This window comes from Apodemus sylvaticus, chromosome 2 (genome assembly GCF_947179515.1).
Source record: "Apodemus sylvaticus chromosome 2, mApoSyl1.1, whole genome shotgun sequence".
NCBI lineage: Eukaryota > Metazoa > Chordata > Mammalia > Rodentia > Muridae > Apodemus > Apodemus sylvaticus.
This window is the reverse complement of record NC_067473.1, coordinates 113,592,543-113,611,294: the sequence shown is the minus strand read 5'-3', so window position 1 is coordinate 113,611,294 and position 18,752 is coordinate 113,592,543. Positions and strand designations below refer to the sequence as shown.

At 41.5% G+C, this 18,752-nt stretch overlaps 1 protein-coding gene across 1 annotated transcript; it reads right to left on the bottom strand.

The window, feature by feature from the left end:
* Positions 1 to 1,625: 1,625 nt before the first annotated feature.
* On the bottom strand, positions 1,626 to 16,778 carry Mob1a (MOB kinase activator 1A). Its single transcript, XM_052174101.1, has 6 exons — positions 16,571 to 16,778; positions 13,003 to 13,169; positions 11,502 to 11,595; positions 9,277 to 9,410; positions 7,025 to 7,188; positions 1,626 to 5,220 (listed from the first exon to the last, which is right to left on the bottom strand). The coding sequence occupies exons 1-6, from the start codon at positions 16,582 to 16,584 to the stop codon at positions 5,143 to 5,145; spliced, it is 651 nt and encodes a 216-aa protein (XP_052030061.1). The 5' UTR covers positions 16,585 to 16,778; the 3' UTR covers positions 1,626 to 5,142.
* Between the last annotated feature and the right edge of the window lie 1,974 nt (positions 16,779 to 18,752).

Genomic DNA, 18,752 nt, shown 5'->3' with positions numbered 1-18,752 from the left:
AGTTTCTGGCTGTGGTGCTTCAAAGGCCAACTCTGGCCTTCCTGACTCTTGTCTAGGTTACATCTACTCTCCCAAAGTTTCAAACAGCTTCCAAAGACTAGGTCATTAGATACTGATAGACATTTTGGTGCTCACTTAAATTTTTATTAAGTTATACATAATTTTAAATTATTAAACTTATCTAATTATGTGGCAAGCACAAGCCATAGCACACATGTGGAGGTAAGAGAACAGCTTTTAGGAGTCTGTTCTCTCCATCCATCATGAAGGTTCCAGACCTTGACCTACTGAATGACGTTATTTATTGGCCTTTGTGATCACTTTCTGGCCTATTGGAACAAAACAGGAAGTCAAACAAGATAGGCACATAGTACTTGGGAAGCCATAGTGCAGGATTTCAAGTCTTAGGCTAATCTGGGCTACAAAGAAAGCCCATGCCAATAATTGTATGATGATGATCGATGATTTGCCTGATCTTACACAAAATGAGTATTAAGCACATTTGATCACTCAGCAAGTTTCCAACTCTACTCAAAAAGCCCAAAGCTACAGTAATATCAATCTTCAAAAGAAGACCTAAAATGCCTTGGTTGGCTACTTGACTACATCTGTAATTAAAACCCAATCAACTAGGTATACCTGTGAGGATTTTTTTCTTATGTCCTTTGAGGTGGAAAGTCCCATGTTTAATCTGGATCTTTTGAGGTGAGAAGAAAAGACCCACCTTTAATGTGGGCCACACCTTCTGCTGGCAGTCATGGAAGAAGGAAGCTGCTCTTTCTTGGCCTGTTTGCTCTTGCTGGCACGTCCATCCTTCACTGGCAGGAGAACCCACTCCTCTGGGATTCCAGTGCACACAGAAGATTAGCTGAGATGTCCTGCCTTGGGGACTGAACAACTACTGGATCCTTGGACCGTCTCTTGGTAGACAACCATTGCCAGATGAGCTGGACCACAGCCTGTAAGCCATTCTAGTAATCTAATATATATTCATCTTATCAGTTCTGTTCCTTTAGAGCAGTGGTTCTCAACCTTCCTAATGCTGTGACCTCACATTGTGATGACCCTAGCCATAAAATTATTTTTGTTCTAGTTCATAACTATAATTTTGCTACTGTTATGAATTGTAATGAAAATGTCTTCTGGTGGTTTTAGGCAAACCCTGTGAAAGGGTCATTCAACACTCCCGAAGAGGCTGAGGCCTACTCTTTTAAAGAACTTTGATTAATACACTGAGCTTGTTAGCCCCTGTTCTAAATAATACTAAGTGACTGTTTTGGCAGGGGAGGGTTTTAAGGGTACAGGAGTACTTAACTTTCAGGTAAGAAAATTAGTGGTTCCAGTCTCCATCCATTTCCAAGAACTGTAAGATCTGGAGTCCCATAAGCATGCCAGTATTGAAACTGTCTGGGTTGGGTCTCACTAAGAGGGATTTGTTCTTTAGCATAGTCTCTGGTATTATATTTGGTTTCATTTAGGAACTTCTTCCTAAGCTTTAAGAAAGTAGATAATAAATGGTATGCAAAGACAACCCTCCAAATTTAAACTGTAATTAAAATCTAGAGAACCCACAAGGATCTCATTTCCACATTTAAACAAAAGCATGTTAACACACTTCAAAGCCATTTTTGCTTTCAATATAGTTTATTCTGATGAAGTTACAAAAGTAGATACAAAATACTTTTTTAAAAAGTACAGTTAACGACTTAGAAAAATAGATAAAGCCCTAAAAGTTTTAAAAATACAACATAAATTTTATATGTGAAGAATATTTTAAGTTATTTTAGATGGTAACCAAGACTACCTTATGCAAACTATTTTTGATGCAGACCAACACAGAATGCTGTTCTATAACCATCCCATAGCACGTTGGCCATCCAGAATGGCTTTACAGAATACTTATTTGATACGTTCTGATGAGAAAACCCATGTGAATTTCAATGCAGTTGCTTCAGTAAAATTCCTGCTGCCACGTGTGCTCCAAATCCCAACAAAGCCCTGTGTCAAAACTGAATGTAAAATCAGGAAGACCAAAAGACTACTGTTTCCTTCTTTGTCAGAACTCTCAATGACCTCAGGAGGAAGGAACATGACTGCTAACGGTGCTCAGCGGCTCACGTCCAGGCTGGCACTGTTCAGGGCTCCATACTGCCTGGGGAGGAATCCCACAAAGAGCAGAGGTGCCCTGGCACCATGACGGGACACACTTGTAGGGCCTACACTCTTCTATCCTGATTTGTTTATATGCCTGAGGTAATGACATCATGTCTGAGAAGCTATGTCTACTATGATTTGGGGGCTCAGAAAGAAGCCAAGAGTGCAAACAGGAAACCTCACCTCAGACTGTGCCTGTGCCTTAGCTACAAGCCATGGAGAATAGAGATCATCTGCAGTTCTCCAATGAGCAGTTGTGTGAACTAGAGCTCTACAGGCCAAGAACCTGTAGATAAAAGAACCCCTGGCTAACTGGCTGCTGGTAAGCTACTTATTCAGTCAGCAGAGTAATAGTACAGTAGTTGTTAACACACAAAATAAATGTACAAGGGAGTATGACTATTTTTTATAAATCTATCACTGTCCAAGGTTTTGTTTCTAATTTAATGTGCACTACTGTTTGTACTGCATGCATGTTTGTGTGAGGGAAATGGACCCACTGGAACTGAGTTACAAACACTTGTGAGCCACCATATGGGTGCTGGGAATTGAACCCAGGTCCTTTGGAAGAACAGCCAATGCTTTAAACAATGTGCCATCTCTCCAGCCACCAATATCCAAGTTTTTCAAAGTCCTGGAAGTTGAAGCACCACAGGGCTAAAGCAGATTTCACCAGGCAATTGGAAGCCACTGCAATGCAGCCCAGGGCGCAGAATCAGACAGGACAGCTGACTCCGGCTGAGGGGAGCAGGAGAGCTATACAGCAGGCAGATAAACCCAGGACAGATTGATTTCTTCAGATGTTTTAAGTCAGCCCTCTAGCCAAAGGCAGAAGGCATCCTCCTCCCGTGTCCTTGCCTCAGAGGTGAGAAACAGCACAATGTGTGCGACTGCTGATTAAGGCAGGTTGGTTTGGAAGTCTAGCACTGTTTTCATTTTAAAAGACAGAAGGAAAAAAGTGGAGGGGGCCATCAAAAAATGGAGACCCTCTTTTTACCACCAAGGCTTTGCTTTCTACCCCACTACTGAGCTGCCTCCCCGTATCTTAGCATCTATCCATGGAGCTCAGTCATGGAGAGGGCATTTCTATCCTTGAAACACATGCAGAGAAAATAGAAACCTTTGATTTGAGGGTGTCAGAATTCATAAAAATGATTGGGCCCTGGTTGAGAAAGAGAATTTCATTCCTTAGAGACTAAGGCAAATCAAAGTAAACGGAGTCTGGGGTTGAGGGGTGATGCATTCCTGGTGTCGTCTAAGCCTGCTTCCTGGCTGTAGATGACTGTCAACAGCTGACATCTGGACCTCTGCATACACCTGGGTTGTGAGGTGTTTCCAAGCGGTCCTATTTTCCCTAAATCATTATCCCAACTTGAGTTCCTCTAATGGTGATATGTGATTTCAGCCAAAATAAAGACAAAACAGTTCCTCTGAAATTCTGAGCATACTTAAGAACTTACTGAAAACGAGTTACTAAAACTGGAGTTTCTAAGTGATACTTTCCAGTAGAGTCTAGAGGAAATCAAAATAAATAACAAAAATCTCATCAACTCTAACTTTTATAAAGCCATATGGGGGCCAGTGAGCACTGTGTAAGCCCCAGCTCTGACAAGCAAGGCATAAACTCCAGCACTGCCTGCCGGGCAAGTGTCCAGAATTCCCGAGGATGTCATGGACATCTGAGGAGGCGGCCAGAACTAACTAGATCTGATGACCACATGAAAAGCAGGCACTTCCCCAGTAGAGGAGTCTTTTATCCTGACAGGATGAGGAAAAATTCAAGTTTTGATACAAAGACAAGTAGGGTAGAAGCTCTGGAGCTCACTGCAGCCTGTGCAGTAACAGAGGAAGCCAAGTTGCTTCAACTGACTCTCTTTGCTGAGTCTCCAGCTCCAGCAGGCCCAGGAAGACCAGCTGTCACCCACCCCTGCAAGCTATTCTGTGGTTCTGACCTTGGGTTCTTACTGCCGCCATGAAGTCTGTGCATTTCTACAAAGAAACGTAAGTTTCAAGTTGCAATAAAAACATGGAATCATTTAGGAAATAATCAAGTACTCTGAATACTTTTTCTACTGTCCCTCAAGAAATGCAAGGAAACGTCAATGAAAACAGTGGCTTTAAGGCCCAAGTGTGTCACAGAGTTTGGAAGTTTTCTTGATCCCGAGCTACATTATGAAGTTAATCTGAGTGAGGAGTCTCAAATGAGAACCTGCAAGGCACCATCAGAGCCGTGCACTCTCCTCGTCTAATCAGACATGAAGACAATCCCAAACAAGTTTAAAAACTAAAGTTATTTGAAATAACTTTGGTTAATCTCAGTCCACATATGCCTGTGATTTATGCCTTATGCATTTTGCAAAACAAACTTTTTTTTAAGCAACAGTTTGACAATGTAGCTCAAGACAGCCTCAAATGTGAGGCCTTCCCACCTCTGCCTCCACAGTGTCAGGTAACAGGCATGGACCATCATGCCTGGCTAAAAAACATACACTCTTGCCTATGAAACATCAGTATACAAATGTGAACCAAAGGATATCCAAAGTAAAACAGAAGCTCTAAATGTTGGGATTTAGAAACAGAACACCGCTGATTTATAAAACAAAGCAAACTGATCTGTGTTAAGACATTTGTTCTAAAAACTTACTAGTAAGTTGCTGCTGAAAATTCTTAATGTCCATTATGTTGTCACATGGAAAAACTCATTTTCTTGAACAAAGCTCAGCAACAAACTACAGGTTAGTCATGAGGTTAAAACAAAGAAGGACACTAACAGTAACAGGGTGGCCACACAGCACCTCTGATGCAGCTGTGTCGTTGGATTGTTCTGAAGCTATCTGGCCAACCTACCTTTGGGACAATTTTCTCTGCAGACACAATGGACCTTTTGATCCTGGTTTCCTGTAGTATCACTCAGTCCACACCAGACAGTAATGAGAGAGTGCTAGCAGTAGATAGAGGGAGAGCGTAACTGTGTTCTAGAAGAAACATTTATCTGTCTTTAGATCCAAGCTTCTCAATTAATTCCTGAAGTGGTGCCAACTCACGCCTATCAATCAGATTAAACTCCTAAAAAGAAAAAATATAATAATGAACCAAAATTGAAACTCATATATTTTTCAGAAATGAGCTTCCTAAACCTAGGTTTCTGATATCTGAAAGAAATGACCTCTCTGATATATAAAATGACTGTTTTTAGTTTTATTTTAAAACAGGCTAAGAAGGCTCAGTTAGTAAAATGCTTGTCACACAAGAAAGTCAGCCACAGTACTGTGACCATGGTGCTGGGAAGGAAGACACAGGAGGCCCTGCCTGCTGGCCAGGCACCTAGCTGAACCAGTCATGCCTAGTGTGGGGAGATGCCCAGTGCTGACGTCTGGCTTCCATCTACATGTGTACCTACATGCACAGACACACACACACGCCATACATACACACATACAAACAATTTAAAAATTAAAACATTGGTGATGCTGAGACGTATGTGGGCCTTTCTCCCCACTTCCTGAACCACAGCTCCTAAGTTCCTGGAGTCCGTACAGTGTCAATAGTATCTGGTGACCCATAAGATCATCAGGTGATGGGCCCCAGAGAGACCAACATATGACTCTCGTGGTGTTTACAGTACTGGGACATCAGGCTCCCTTAAAACCAAATGTGGGGGGTGAGAGGAACTGTAGATATGTAGATATGAGATGATCCTTATCATTGTGCTAAACACAGAAATTAAATACATGAGTTTATACAGAAATGACCTGAAAATTACAAACTAAACCTTTGATAATAGCTGCCTCATGAGAAGTCAACTTTTACTTTTATATATACACATATGAACATACACAAGTGTGCACACACAAGGCACACAGTCTCAGAAGGAAAAAGAAAATCATTAAATTGGCATAGCCTTTACATTATACAGAGCCACGATACACAATTATCACTAAAAAGCTACCAGTTTTCTCTACTATAAAAAGATAATTTACATACAGAATTGCCTAGCTCTAAAAAGGGGTCCTTTTTTTCATTTTCTACTTTTTAAAAGTTTAATATCTCCCCCCTTACGTGTGTGTGTGTGTGTGTGTGTGTGTGTGTGTGTGTGTGTGCGCGCGCCACAGGTATGGGGGTATCTGAAGAGAGTAGAAGTAGGTATCTGAATTTCTGGAGCTGTACTTAAGGTGGTTGTGAGCTCCCCAATGCAGGTACTAGAAAACAAACTCAAGTCCTCTGCAAGAGCAGAACGTGCTCTTTATGGCTGAGCCATCTGTCTCACCAGCTTTCTTTTCTGGATTTTTGGAACAAGGTCTGGCTAGGATTAGAGATATGGCATCATGCTCTGTTAATTCTTAGTCTCAAATACCTTTATTTGACCTTTTAAAGTTCTAATTCTGTTAGCGCTCGCAGGCAACAGGCCACAGACCTGGATGACCAAGGAAAGGCCTAGGTAGCCAGTTCCCAGTGGGATGCTGCCTTTCTTCCTTTTTTTTTTTTTTCCTTAACAGATTCAGTTATCTATTTAAGGTACATACATGAGCTTTCATTAGTTTATGTGAACCACATGTGTGCATGTGTCTGCAGAAACTAGATGAGGATGCAGGATCCCTACAGCTTATTGTGAGCCTCCCAATGCGGGTTCTGGGAACTAAACCCCAGGTCCTCAGCAATATGTGTTCTTAACTGCTGAGCCACCTCTCCATCCCAGAGACACTGCCCTTCTATACTGCTTCATGAATCAATGAAAGTGTGGAGAAGAGAACAAAACTGGGAACAGAACAAAGCTTAAACTCACACATTCCACATCTATACATAACACAGTGTTTTTACTAAGTTAACAAGGTCAAAGTCCAAGGCCCAGAGATCACTACAGCTCACTTACCTGAACAAAGAAAATAAAGTGCTTAAAGGAGGTGTTGAGGTGGGCCTCCTCTTGCAGCTGCATCACAGAGTCAAAGTGCTGGTGGTAAATATGGGCATAAACCCGGAACAGACGCTTCAGAATAGTCTTTGCCACAGACATAAAGTTTTTGGGAAATGGGACACCTGTAATTGAACACATACCTATTGGTCTTTTATCAAATCAGAATGTACCAAGCCTTGATGCTACCCAGATCAACTGTAGCACACAAGCTTACACATTCTTAAAACAAGGGAAATCCCACACTAAATATTCTTCACACACCAAACTGATTGCCTACAACAGTAACTTAGGTATAGTAACTGCTGGATCACAGTTCAAATGAGCATGCTGGTTGTTCAATATCAGAGGTTCTCTCTAAGATCAAATGCAACAAGAATACACATTTTGATTATAAACATCACTTTCATCATTTGTAAAATAAAAAAATTAGGAATGGAGATTTTCCTAAACAAAGGGATATCCTGAACAGATACCACTCAAGTCTTTACCATCTTCTATGTAGGTAGAGAATTTCTCATCTTTTACACTACTCTGGAAAGTAAGTCTTCATTTTCCTGTATCCTAAAAAGGGGTGATCCTTCCTGAAACAGAAGAAGGGAACCTCTTTCCTTCTAAGAGAAAAGAAATAACCTCTTGAGGAGAACTTCTCCTAGGAGGTATGGGGACCTCTCCAAGCGGTAGCCATGAGGTGAGGGCTACATGCTGGAAAAGTTTGGCTAACAGAATCAAATCCTTTATGGATAGGAGAATGCCAACAAGCCAACGAGCTACATAAACCAACACTAAGAAAAACTAAGAAGATGTCTGCCTGCCAAGCAAGTGGTGCTTGTCTTTAAAGCAGAAACAGGTGGATCTCTGAGAATCCATGAACTCCACAGTGAGTCCCAGGCCTGTTAAAATGTCAGCTTCAAAAACCAGTTCCTCAGAAACACTTTAAATACCTTTGAACCTCTCAGGAAATGGAGACTTTTAACAGCGTTCCCACTGTGCATCTTACTTCTTACTTTAGTCAGCCTGAGAAGCTTGATATAATACATTTTGTACATCTATGGTATTCCCAACTCTTAGTCTTGGCTAAAATGACTTTTACATTACACTCAAGCTTTGAGTGGTTTCTCAGAGCACAATTTTAATATGAAATACCAAAAAAAAGTTTTTGTTTTGTTTTGGTTTTTCTGAGACAGGGTTTCTCTGTATAGCCCTGACCGTCATGGAACTCACTCTGTAGACCAGCCTGGCCTCAAACTCAAGAAATCCGCCTGCCTCTGCCTCCCAAGTGCTGGGGTTAAAGGCGTGCGCCACCACTGCCCGGCTAAAACAGGTTTTAAAATCAAACATTTTTTCTCTTAAAATTCCCATTTTGCTAATGACTAAAGATTTGCTAAGGAGGCTGAAGAGATGGCTTAGCAGTTAAGAGCACTGACTGCTCTTCCAGAGGTCCTGAGTTCAATTCCCAGCAACCACACGGTGGTTCACAACCATCTGTAATGGGATCATATGCACTCTTCTGGTGTGTCTGAAGTCAGCTACAGTGTACTCGTACACATAACATAAAAATTTTTTTTTTGATTTTTGGTTTTTTTGAGACAAGGTTTCTCTGTGTGTAGCCCTGGCTGTCCTGGAACTCACTCTGTAGACCAGGCTGGTCTCGAACTCAGAAATCCGACTGCCTCTGCCTCCCAGAGTGCTGGGATTACAGGCGTGAGCCACCACTGCCCGGCTAGAAGGACCAAATCTAAGAAGTTGTCTTACCTGCACACATATGCTGTAGCACACAAATCCTACACATTCACACCACACACATAAAATACTTTTTATTTTAAAATAGATCCAAAACTGGAAAAGATTAAAAACTAAGTATTGGGGGCTGGAGAGATGGCTCAGCGGTTAAGAGCACTGACTGCTCTTCAAAAGGTCCTGAGTTCAAATCCCAGCAACCACATGGTGGTTCACGACCATCTGTAATGAGATCTGGCATCCTCTCCTGGCTGTCTGAAGACAGCTACAGTGTACATATAATAAATAAATCTTTAAAAAAAAAAAACACTAAGTATTAACTGGTATGAAGAAAACACACCAGTGGGGAAATATACATGATACAAGTTCTTTGCAGAATGTGGCCTTCTCTGCTAAACTGATGTAAAGTAATAGAACATTGAAAGACTTCAGTCACCACTCACAAGAAAGGCTGCTCCACAGGGTTAACTTACCAATCTTAGAAGGGAAAAGAGTTTCATCGTCAAGCTGGTCCTGAACCCACGTCATCAAATAGTCGATATATTTTGGTGCAGAACACTTAATTGGCTTTTTAATATTAGTGCCATCTGCCCAGTGGTACTCATACCTGCAGAGAACAACAAAATGTTAGTGACAGTTGTTAAAACCTTAGCGTGGACAACCTGTAATCAAAGCAGGTTCACATTCTGTCCACAGAATTTTTTTTTAAACAAATAAACCCAACTTAATTTTTTTTTGTTGGTTTTTTTTTTTTTTTTTTTTTTTTTGGTTTGATTGGTTGGTTTTTGGATTTTTTTTTTTTTTTTTTTTTTTTTTTTTTTTGGTTTTTCAAGACAGGGTTTCTGTGTATAGCCCTGGCTGTCCTGGAACTCACTCTGTAGACCAGGCTGGCCTCAAACTCAGAAATCCGCCTGCCTCTGCCTCCCAAGTGCTGGGATTAAAGGCATGGGCCGCCACTGCCCGGCTAAAATAAACAATGATTTTTATTTTATTTTATTTTTTATATAAACAATGGTTGCTGGAAATTGAACTCAGGACCTCTAGAAGAGCAGTCAGTGTTTTTAACCTCTGAGCCATCTCTCCAGCTCCGTCCACAGAAATTTTATGTGACTTTTAAGAAGTTATAGAAAGGGGGGCTGGAGAGATGGCTCAGTGGTTAAGAGCATTGACTGCTTTTTTAGAGGTCCTGAATTCAATTCCTAACAACCACAGTGTACATCAGTTCACACATAGTAGCTCACAACCATTTGTAATAAGATCTGATGCCCTCTTCTGGCGTGTCTGAAGACAGCAACAGTGTACTCACATACATAAAATAAAACCTTTAAAAAAAAGTTATAGGAAACTCTCAGCCTATTTTTAACTCAGGGTCTTTAAGACAGATACTTCTGGATGTGCACCTACTTTCATTAATTCTATATGGGTGCCAGGAAAAAAAATGAGCAAATATTTTAGGACCACCTAAAAGTTCTTATAAGAAATTAAACTCTTAGGCTGGGCGGTGGTGGCCCACGCCTTTAATCCTAGCACTTGGGAGGCAGAGGCAGGCGGATTTCTGAGTTCAAGACCAGCCTGGTCTACAAAGTGAGTTCCAGGACAGCCAGGGCTACACAGAGAAACCCTGTCTGGGGAAAAAAAAAAAAAATTGGGGGTGCTGGAGAGATGGCTCACCCTGGCACTGCTCTCAACTCTCCCGTGACGAAGACACCTCTGCCAGCATTACTTAGTGACTGTTTTGCTATTTAGAAAAACTTTGTCTTTTCCTAAAGGAATGCTATTCTAGCCACATCACCTGTTGATGGACACTTGGGAGGTTTCTACACTATAACGCTGCTATGAATGTTCGTGTGTCTGTTCTGTGTGGGAGGATTTGTTGACACCAGGTGACACTATGGTAGAATGAAGAAAAGAGGGGGAAAAAAAAACCTGTGTAAATAAATGGCCTGGAATTCAGACACCCGCCGGCCTCTGCCTCCCCACTGCTGGAATAAGGTGTGTCCAGCCTTTACATGAGTTTTGAAGATCTCATTCAGGTCATCTGGCTTTCATGGCAAGCACCAAACCTGCTGAGCCATGCCACTGGCTCTAAACTTGTTTTACTGTCCATTTAAAAATACTGACAAGGGGCTGGAGAGATGGCTCAGCAGGTAAGAGCGCCGACCTCTCTTATGACGGTCCTGAGTTCAAACCCCAGCACCCACATGGTGGCTCACAGCCATCCATAAAGAGATCTGATGACCTCTCCTGGTGTGTCTAAAGACAGCTACAGTGTACTTAGATATAATAAATAAATCTTAAAAAAAAAAAAAAACTTGGGCTAAATTACATTTGTGTGGCCATGCACACACAGTACATGTGAGAACAATTTTCTGGAGTCAGTTCTTTCCTTCCACCTAAGAAAGGAGCATAGGTCGCCAGAAACTGCCTTTATACCCTCTGAGCAATCTCACTGGCCCCTAACTCAAATTTTATACTTTTACTCCTAGAACAATATAATTACAATATAAATGTTAAATACTGAGTACTCATACACCTATGTAGTTAACAGCAAGAGCTATTGCTGAATAGTCAAGAACTCAGAAATGGAATTATCTCTTCATGAAGAAACAGATAAGAATAGTCTTTATTATTTAGCATTTAACAGTTATAAAATAAAAGAAAGCAATCTGAATGCCTATTTAGCAGACTGGACACATACCTGGGACCTGCTGACATGACTGGGCAGCTTGCCTCAGTGCAGAATTCTGTAATGGTTCCATACAACATGTTGATCTGATTGAAGAAATCCACAGCTGCAGAGACAAAGTTACAACTGTGTTAAGTGTCTACTACGTAAATCATGCCAAAAAAAAAAAAAAAAGTAAAGAAAAAAAAAGTGGTGGTGCACGCCTTTCATCCCAGCACTTGGGAGGCAGAGGCAGGCGGATTTCTGAGTTCGAGGCCAGCCTGGTCTACAGAGTGAGTTCCAAGACAGCCAGGGCTACACAGAGAAACCCTGTCTCAAAAAACAAACAAAGAAAGAAAGAAACAAAAAAAGTAAATCATGACAAACCAAACAGACCTCTCAGCCAAAGGAAAAATATTTTCCTTTTTTAAAATGGGGTCTATGTTGCCCAGGCTAGTCTTGAACAGCTGGGCTCCTGCAATCCTCCTCCCTCAGCCTCCCAAGCAACTAGAATTACAGAATTCTAGGATTACCATGTCCAGCTGACTCAAAACACTAGAGCTAATCTACTAGTACCTAATAAGTCACTAGACTATTTTGGTTAGATCCACGGATTTGAAAGAGTCATAGCTTATCAATCTAAACTACAACATACTATCATTTGTTAGGAAAGAGAAAAAGATGTTAACAAATTCAGTGAGGAGTTACAAGCTGTCTTGTGCATTTCAAACATCTGCTTTATCATCAGTATGAGGTCTCCAGCATAGTCAAGACCACTCAAAAAGGACTTAGTCAAGTACCTAGTATGGGGTCTATGGTAACAGAAGAGTTTAAAAGATAAATAAGGGACCCACATGCCAACAGTTAAGTTCTAAAAGTTCAGAGAAAAGGTACCATCTGTAACTCCAGAAGAGACTGTTGGGTTCCCTAGAGGCACTGGCAGCTGTGAACTACCCCATACGGGTGCCAAGAGACAAACTGTGTCCTCTGAAAGAACAGCACGCACTCTTGACCACTGACCCATTTTTCCAGCCCAAACTTGATAATTTGAGTAAACTCAAAAAAAAAGGTTTCCCTAAAAAAGCAGTACTTCACATTGTTCAGACATGTAAGTCTCCCACTGAGCATGTACTTTTTTAGTTGACCTTACTTCACGATATTCTCAGCACTTCTCAAGTATCTTCACTCACCACAAAACCTGTCTTTTGACAGGTAAAGTCGAAATGTATTTTATAGATAGCTGTTATAGTACAAGAATTATACCTATAAAAAGCCGGGCAGTTGTGGCATGTGCCTTTTAATCCTAGCACTTAGGAGACAGAAGCAGGCAGATTTCTGAGTTCGAGGGCAGCCTGGTCTACAGAGTGAGTTCCAGGACAGCCAAGGCTATACAGAGAAACCCTGTCTCGAAAAACAAAAACAAAAAACAACAAAAAAACAAAAAACAAAAAAATTATACCTATAAAAGAAAATTCATTAAATAAGATTTTAGCAAACTCTATAAATCAACAAGGTAATGTTCTTAAACACTTACTATTGACAGCAATCCATTCGTTGAGGTCCTCTCCCTCAGGCAACATAACAGCCTGCCTCAGATTGCCGCTTCCGAGAGTTGCCTCTGCGTGTTTTAAGAGTTCATATTGATGGGACCCTTCAGGAATATTCTTCTTTGGTTTGAATGTTTTCGAAGAGCGGCTGCTGCTGTTGGGTTAAAGATAAAAATGTGTGAATTTTTAGGAATGAAATATGTCTGGCACTTTAAGCGTATAAACAGCTCTATTAGGGGGCAAGATGGCTAAGCAGTTAAGAACATGTATTGCTTTTACATATACGCACACAAATAAATATTGGAATAAATAAGCTGATCAGTAAAAAGTGCCCCTAAATAAGGCCAAGATGGAAGAAGAGATGATGACAGAAAAGAATGCAGTAGTGTCAAACGTTTGCATTTGGGGCTGGCAGATACACATGCACACATGCATGCACGCATGCACGCACCTATAAAAGCAAGAGCAGAGACTGAATAGATGAGTGAGATGACTGCCTAGTTAAGAGCACTTGCTGCACATAAAGACCACCTGTAATCTGACTCTAGGAAGTGCTAGTGCTTTAGGGTACTTCTTAGGGAGACTATTGTCAAGAAATGAGTAAAGTCAACTAAAAAACTACTGATAAAAGGAAAAATGGGAGACTTATATGTTTGGATAATGTGAAGTACTACTTAAGCAATAATGGGGAAGGAGATGGGAATGTGACAGCGTCAACAAGAAAGGCCCCATAGGATCATGTATTTAAATACTTAGGGAGGATTAGGAGGTATGGCCTTGTTGGAGGAAGTGTGTCACTGGGGCTGGGTTTGGGGTTTCAAAAGCCCAAACTAGTCCCAGTCTGTCTCTCGCTTCCTGCAGTTCCAATACAGAACTCCCAGCTCCTTCTGCAGCACCATGTTAGCAGGTGTGTTGCCACGCTCCCCACCATGATGTCAATGAACTAATCCTTCGAAACTGTAAGCACCCAAATGTTTTCCTTTGTAAGAGTTGCCCTGGTCTTGGTGTCTCTTCACAGCAATACAACATTAAGACAAGAAGGAGCCCTCGGACTTGAGCAAGTTCAAAAATACCTTGCCTTAAAAAAAGAGGCAAGGCGGGAGAGATGGTTCAGCGGTTAAGAGCACTGACTACTCTTTCGAAGGTCATGAGTTCAAATCCCAGCAAACACATGATGGCTCACAACCATCCGTAATGAGATCTGGTACCCTCTTCTGGAGTGTCTGAAGACAGCTACAGTGTACTTACAAACAATAAATCAATCTTTAAAAAAAAAAAAAAAAAAAAAAAAAAAAGAGGCAAAAGGTGATAGGAGCCTCCCCAATGCCCTCTTCTATTCTCTGTGCATCAGGACACAACATCACACACTTGTGTGTCTACTCTACACTCACGGATCTACATATATGAAACAAACAAGTAAACATTTAAAAGTATTAGTGCAGGAGCAGCACCACAACTTGTTACACAGGGCAATCTATTACCCCATCTACAAGAGCATTTAACCAACAGGTGCATGTGGAGGTGAACACACTAAAGATTCTAGTGCTTGTTATAGCAACACTTTTTAACAATGCAAATCTACTCCTTCTATGCACCTGTAGATATGGAGAGCATATCCACATCATGGGATTTTATTAACCCATAGAAAGCACAAACATCAAGAACAAAACAGAAAACGCATTAAAATAATTCATATCAGAACTGTGACAAGAATTAACAACAAGGGGAAGGAAACAGACTTGTGGACTTACATCTTACCTGTGAAAGTAAACTTTAAGTAGTGTAAAAAGTAAAGAATTATGAAAGCACTACACTAAATAAATACCATACTTTATAAAGAACTACATACATTAAGGAAGTATTAAGTTAGAAGGATCACCCCAGGAACACATGGAGACAGGAAACTAGTAACAGGAAACTAAACATGGGAAATTAACACTAAGTGATTTCTTAAGATTCAACATGATCTTCATATTATAAATTAAGGTTTGTGCTTCAAGAGCTAGAGAGATGGCTCAGCAGGTAAGAACACTTGCTGTTCTTGCTGATGACTGGGGTATACAGTTCCCAGTACCCACATGGTGGCTCACAACCATCCACAACTCCAGTCCCAGGGGATTTGATGCCCTCTTCTGGCATCCATGGGTACTGGATGAACACGGTATACATACATACATACATACATACACACACATACATACATACATCCATGCATGCATGCATACAACCAAAACACCCATACTCATAAAGTGAAAATAAATCCTAAACTTGGCATACTGGTACACATCTTTAATCCCAGCACTCTGGAGGGAGAGCCAGGCAGATCTCTGGGAGGTCAGCTGTTTACATAGTTAGTTACAGGACAGTCAGAGCTACATAGTGAAACCAGGACTCTTCCTGTGGACTGTCCGTAGCTCTTCAACCATATGAGGTAAATGTAAGTTTTTATTTATAACTTAAACTGATAGACAGTTCTTCTACTCTTTGGTTATTCTGGTTTTTTGGGGTTTTGTTTTTTGTTTTTTGTTTTTCAAGACAGGGTTTCTCTATATAGCCCTGTCTCAAAAAACAAAACAACGACCAGGCAGTGGTGGTGCATGCCTCTAATCCTAGCACTTGGGAGGCAGAGGCAGGCAGGCAGATTTCTGAGTTCATGGCCAGCCTGGACTACAGAGTGAGTACCAGGACAGCCAGGACTACACACAGAAACCCTGTCTTGAAAAACAAACAAACAAACAAACAAAAAACAAAAATAAAACAAAAAACCCAACAAAACTAAAGAATTAAATAAATCTTTGAAAAATACACTTATTCTTCAAATGATGCCATCAAGACAGTTAAAATGATCCTGAGGATGGGAGAAACTATTTTTAAGTCACAGATGTAATAAGACACTCATATCCAAAATACATAAAGAATTCTTACAACTCAAACCAAAAATGCAGACGGACACAACCACTGCGCCACATACCCATATGGAAATGTCACAGTGAAACCCATTAATTTGTAAAATTAACCGGTGCTAACAAAATAAAAAAAACAATCTGATTTTAAAGTAGGAAAAGGATCTCAATAGACTTTATCGACAAATGGCCTGAAAATACAAAACACATACATACATGCATACATACACACACACACACACACAAGATGCTTAACATGATTGGTCACTGGGAGAATGTAAATCAGTAAATTCCACTTCACACTCAGATATAACAACAGCAATTAAAGCAGGCCTGTCCTGGTGGCCTAGGCTGTAAGCTGGCTCCTTGGAAAGCTGAGGCAGGAGGAGCCCAGGTTCAAGCCCTGCCTGGGATAAGAGAAAAGTCACATTATAAGGTGCAAAGCTCTCGTCTCAAATGTAAGCCTGTGGAAACCATTGAGAATCTGCACTTTTCTTTCTCAGCCTTGTCTGATCACCGAGGCACTGCACATTTTCCTGAGCGAGCCGTTTCCGAGGCAGCAGGTCCGGTGCAGCCCTAGGTCCGGCTCCGCCCTCCGCTTGGCCCGGCCGACCGACACCCGCCCCGCCCTGCCCCGGCCCGGCCCACTCACAAGAGGAAGCTCATCCTCGCTAGCCCGAGGGGCCGTGGCCCCCGCCCCGTCAGACTCGGCGCCTCCGCGGGCACCGGGAAGCAGAGGGCGGCGCGCGGCTCAACAGGGCTGCCGAAGCTTCACGGCCCGGGTTTGTTACTGAGTTCCGGCCGCCGCGCACAAGCACCGACCGCGGGATCCTCCGCGCTGCCTCCCACAGCTCCAAGAGCCGAAATGCGGAACCAACAGGATCTCGCGAGACCGGGCTTCTTTCCCGTCCCGCTGAGCTTCGCCCCGCCCCTTACTGAGCTCAGCCAATCAGTATTCTGTGAGGCCGGGAGGAAAATGGGGCTTGCTAAGCGCTGCTGTCAACTCTTCCGTGACCGAGGCACCTCCGCCAGCGTTACTTAGTGACTGTTTTGCTATTTAGAAAAACTTTGTGTCTTTTCCTAAAGGAATGCTATTCTATCTACTTCGCCTGTTGATGGACACTTGGGAGGTTTCTACACTATAACGCTGCTATGAATGTTCGTGTGTCTGATCTGTGTGGGAGGATATGTTGACACCAAGGCGACACTATGGTAGAATGAAGAAAAGAGGGGAAAAAAAACCAAACAAACGTGGGAATAAATGATGATGCAGGATGCGCAGTGGCAAAGACCCAGTATTTTGCCGCTCCAATTGATGGTGACATTAATGACATCAATTTTATTTTATCAACTTTTGGGTTCCTGTTTGTTTGTTTGTTTGTTTGTTGTTCCTTTGTTGAGACTGGATCTCTTGTGTTCCAGGCTGTCCTGGCTGGTTTAAAGTTTATGATGTAGCCAAGGATGGTCTTGAGTTCCTGACCCTCCTGCTTCTGACTCCCAGGTGCAGGGATTACAGGCTTCAGCTACCATGGTGGTTTCTTTTATTAACTTTTTAAACCACCTTTTATAAATTTGTATGTATTAGTGTGGTGTGTGTGTAAGGGCAACATGCAGTAGTAGTAGCTGGTTCTCATTTTCTACCATGATGTGTGGGGGAGGTCAGGATTATTCAATAAGCTTTGTCTTTTCTTTCTGGTTTTTTTTTTTTTTCACTAACTTTTGTAGATTTGTGATTTGTATGTGATTTAGAGTATGTGCCTTGATATGTTTTTTGAGTCTTCTTTCTTTCTTTCCTTCTTTCTTTTTTGTTTGCTTTCCTGGTTTTTTGAGACAGTGTCTCTATGTAGTCCTGCTGTCCTAGAACTTGTTATGTAGATCAGGCTGGCCTCTAACCAATGAGATCTGCCTGCTTCTGCCTCTTAATCTTTTATTTGTTTATTTTTTCCTAAGTATATTTTTAAATAACGTATTATTATTAAAGTTTCAGTCTGTGTCCTTGTGTTTATAACTATATCAAATCAGGCCAAGCATGGTGATACACAGCTTTAATCCCAGCCCTAGGAAGCAGAGACAGATGGGTTTTTGTGAGTTCTTGGCCAGCTTGGTCTATATAGCGTGTTCTAGGACAGCCATGACTACAGACAGAGAGAGACTCTATTAAAAACCATGTGTGTGTGTGTGTGTGTGTGTGTGTGTGTGTGTATGTATATAATTATAAAAATATGATGTAAGGGGATGGAGAGACAGCTTAATGATTAAGAGCACTTGCTGTTCCTGTATAATACTTGAGTTCAGAGTCCAGCATCCACATTGTCTATAACTCTATCTGTAACTTCATTTCCAGAACATCTAATGCTCTCTTCTGACCTCCACGGGCACCAGGCATGCATTCGTACCACATGGTACACATGCAAGTAAGCTGCAAAAACACTTTTTTTTTTATTGGGGGGGGGGGGTCAGAGACAGGGTTTCTCTGTGTAGCCCTGGCTGTCCTGGAACTCACTCTGTAGACCAGGCTGGTCTCAAACTCAGAAATCCACCTGCCTCTGCTTCCCAAGTGCTGGGACTAAAGGCGTGTGCCGCCACTGCCAGTAGGCAAAACACTTATAAAATAAAAATAAGTCTTTGTTTTAAAAAGGAAAAAAAAAATGCCAGAAAAAAAGGAACTCCAGGTATGGTTTGGTCTTTTTCATCTTTTAATGAAATGATTCTTAAAATGGTAGAATTATTGAATCTATGAGGAAAAACTTATTAGAGACACTACTCAGTATGTTCTGTTTTAGGGAGAAAGTCTTAGGGATTAAGGTGGAAATCTTTGGTCAATATTTAAAGAG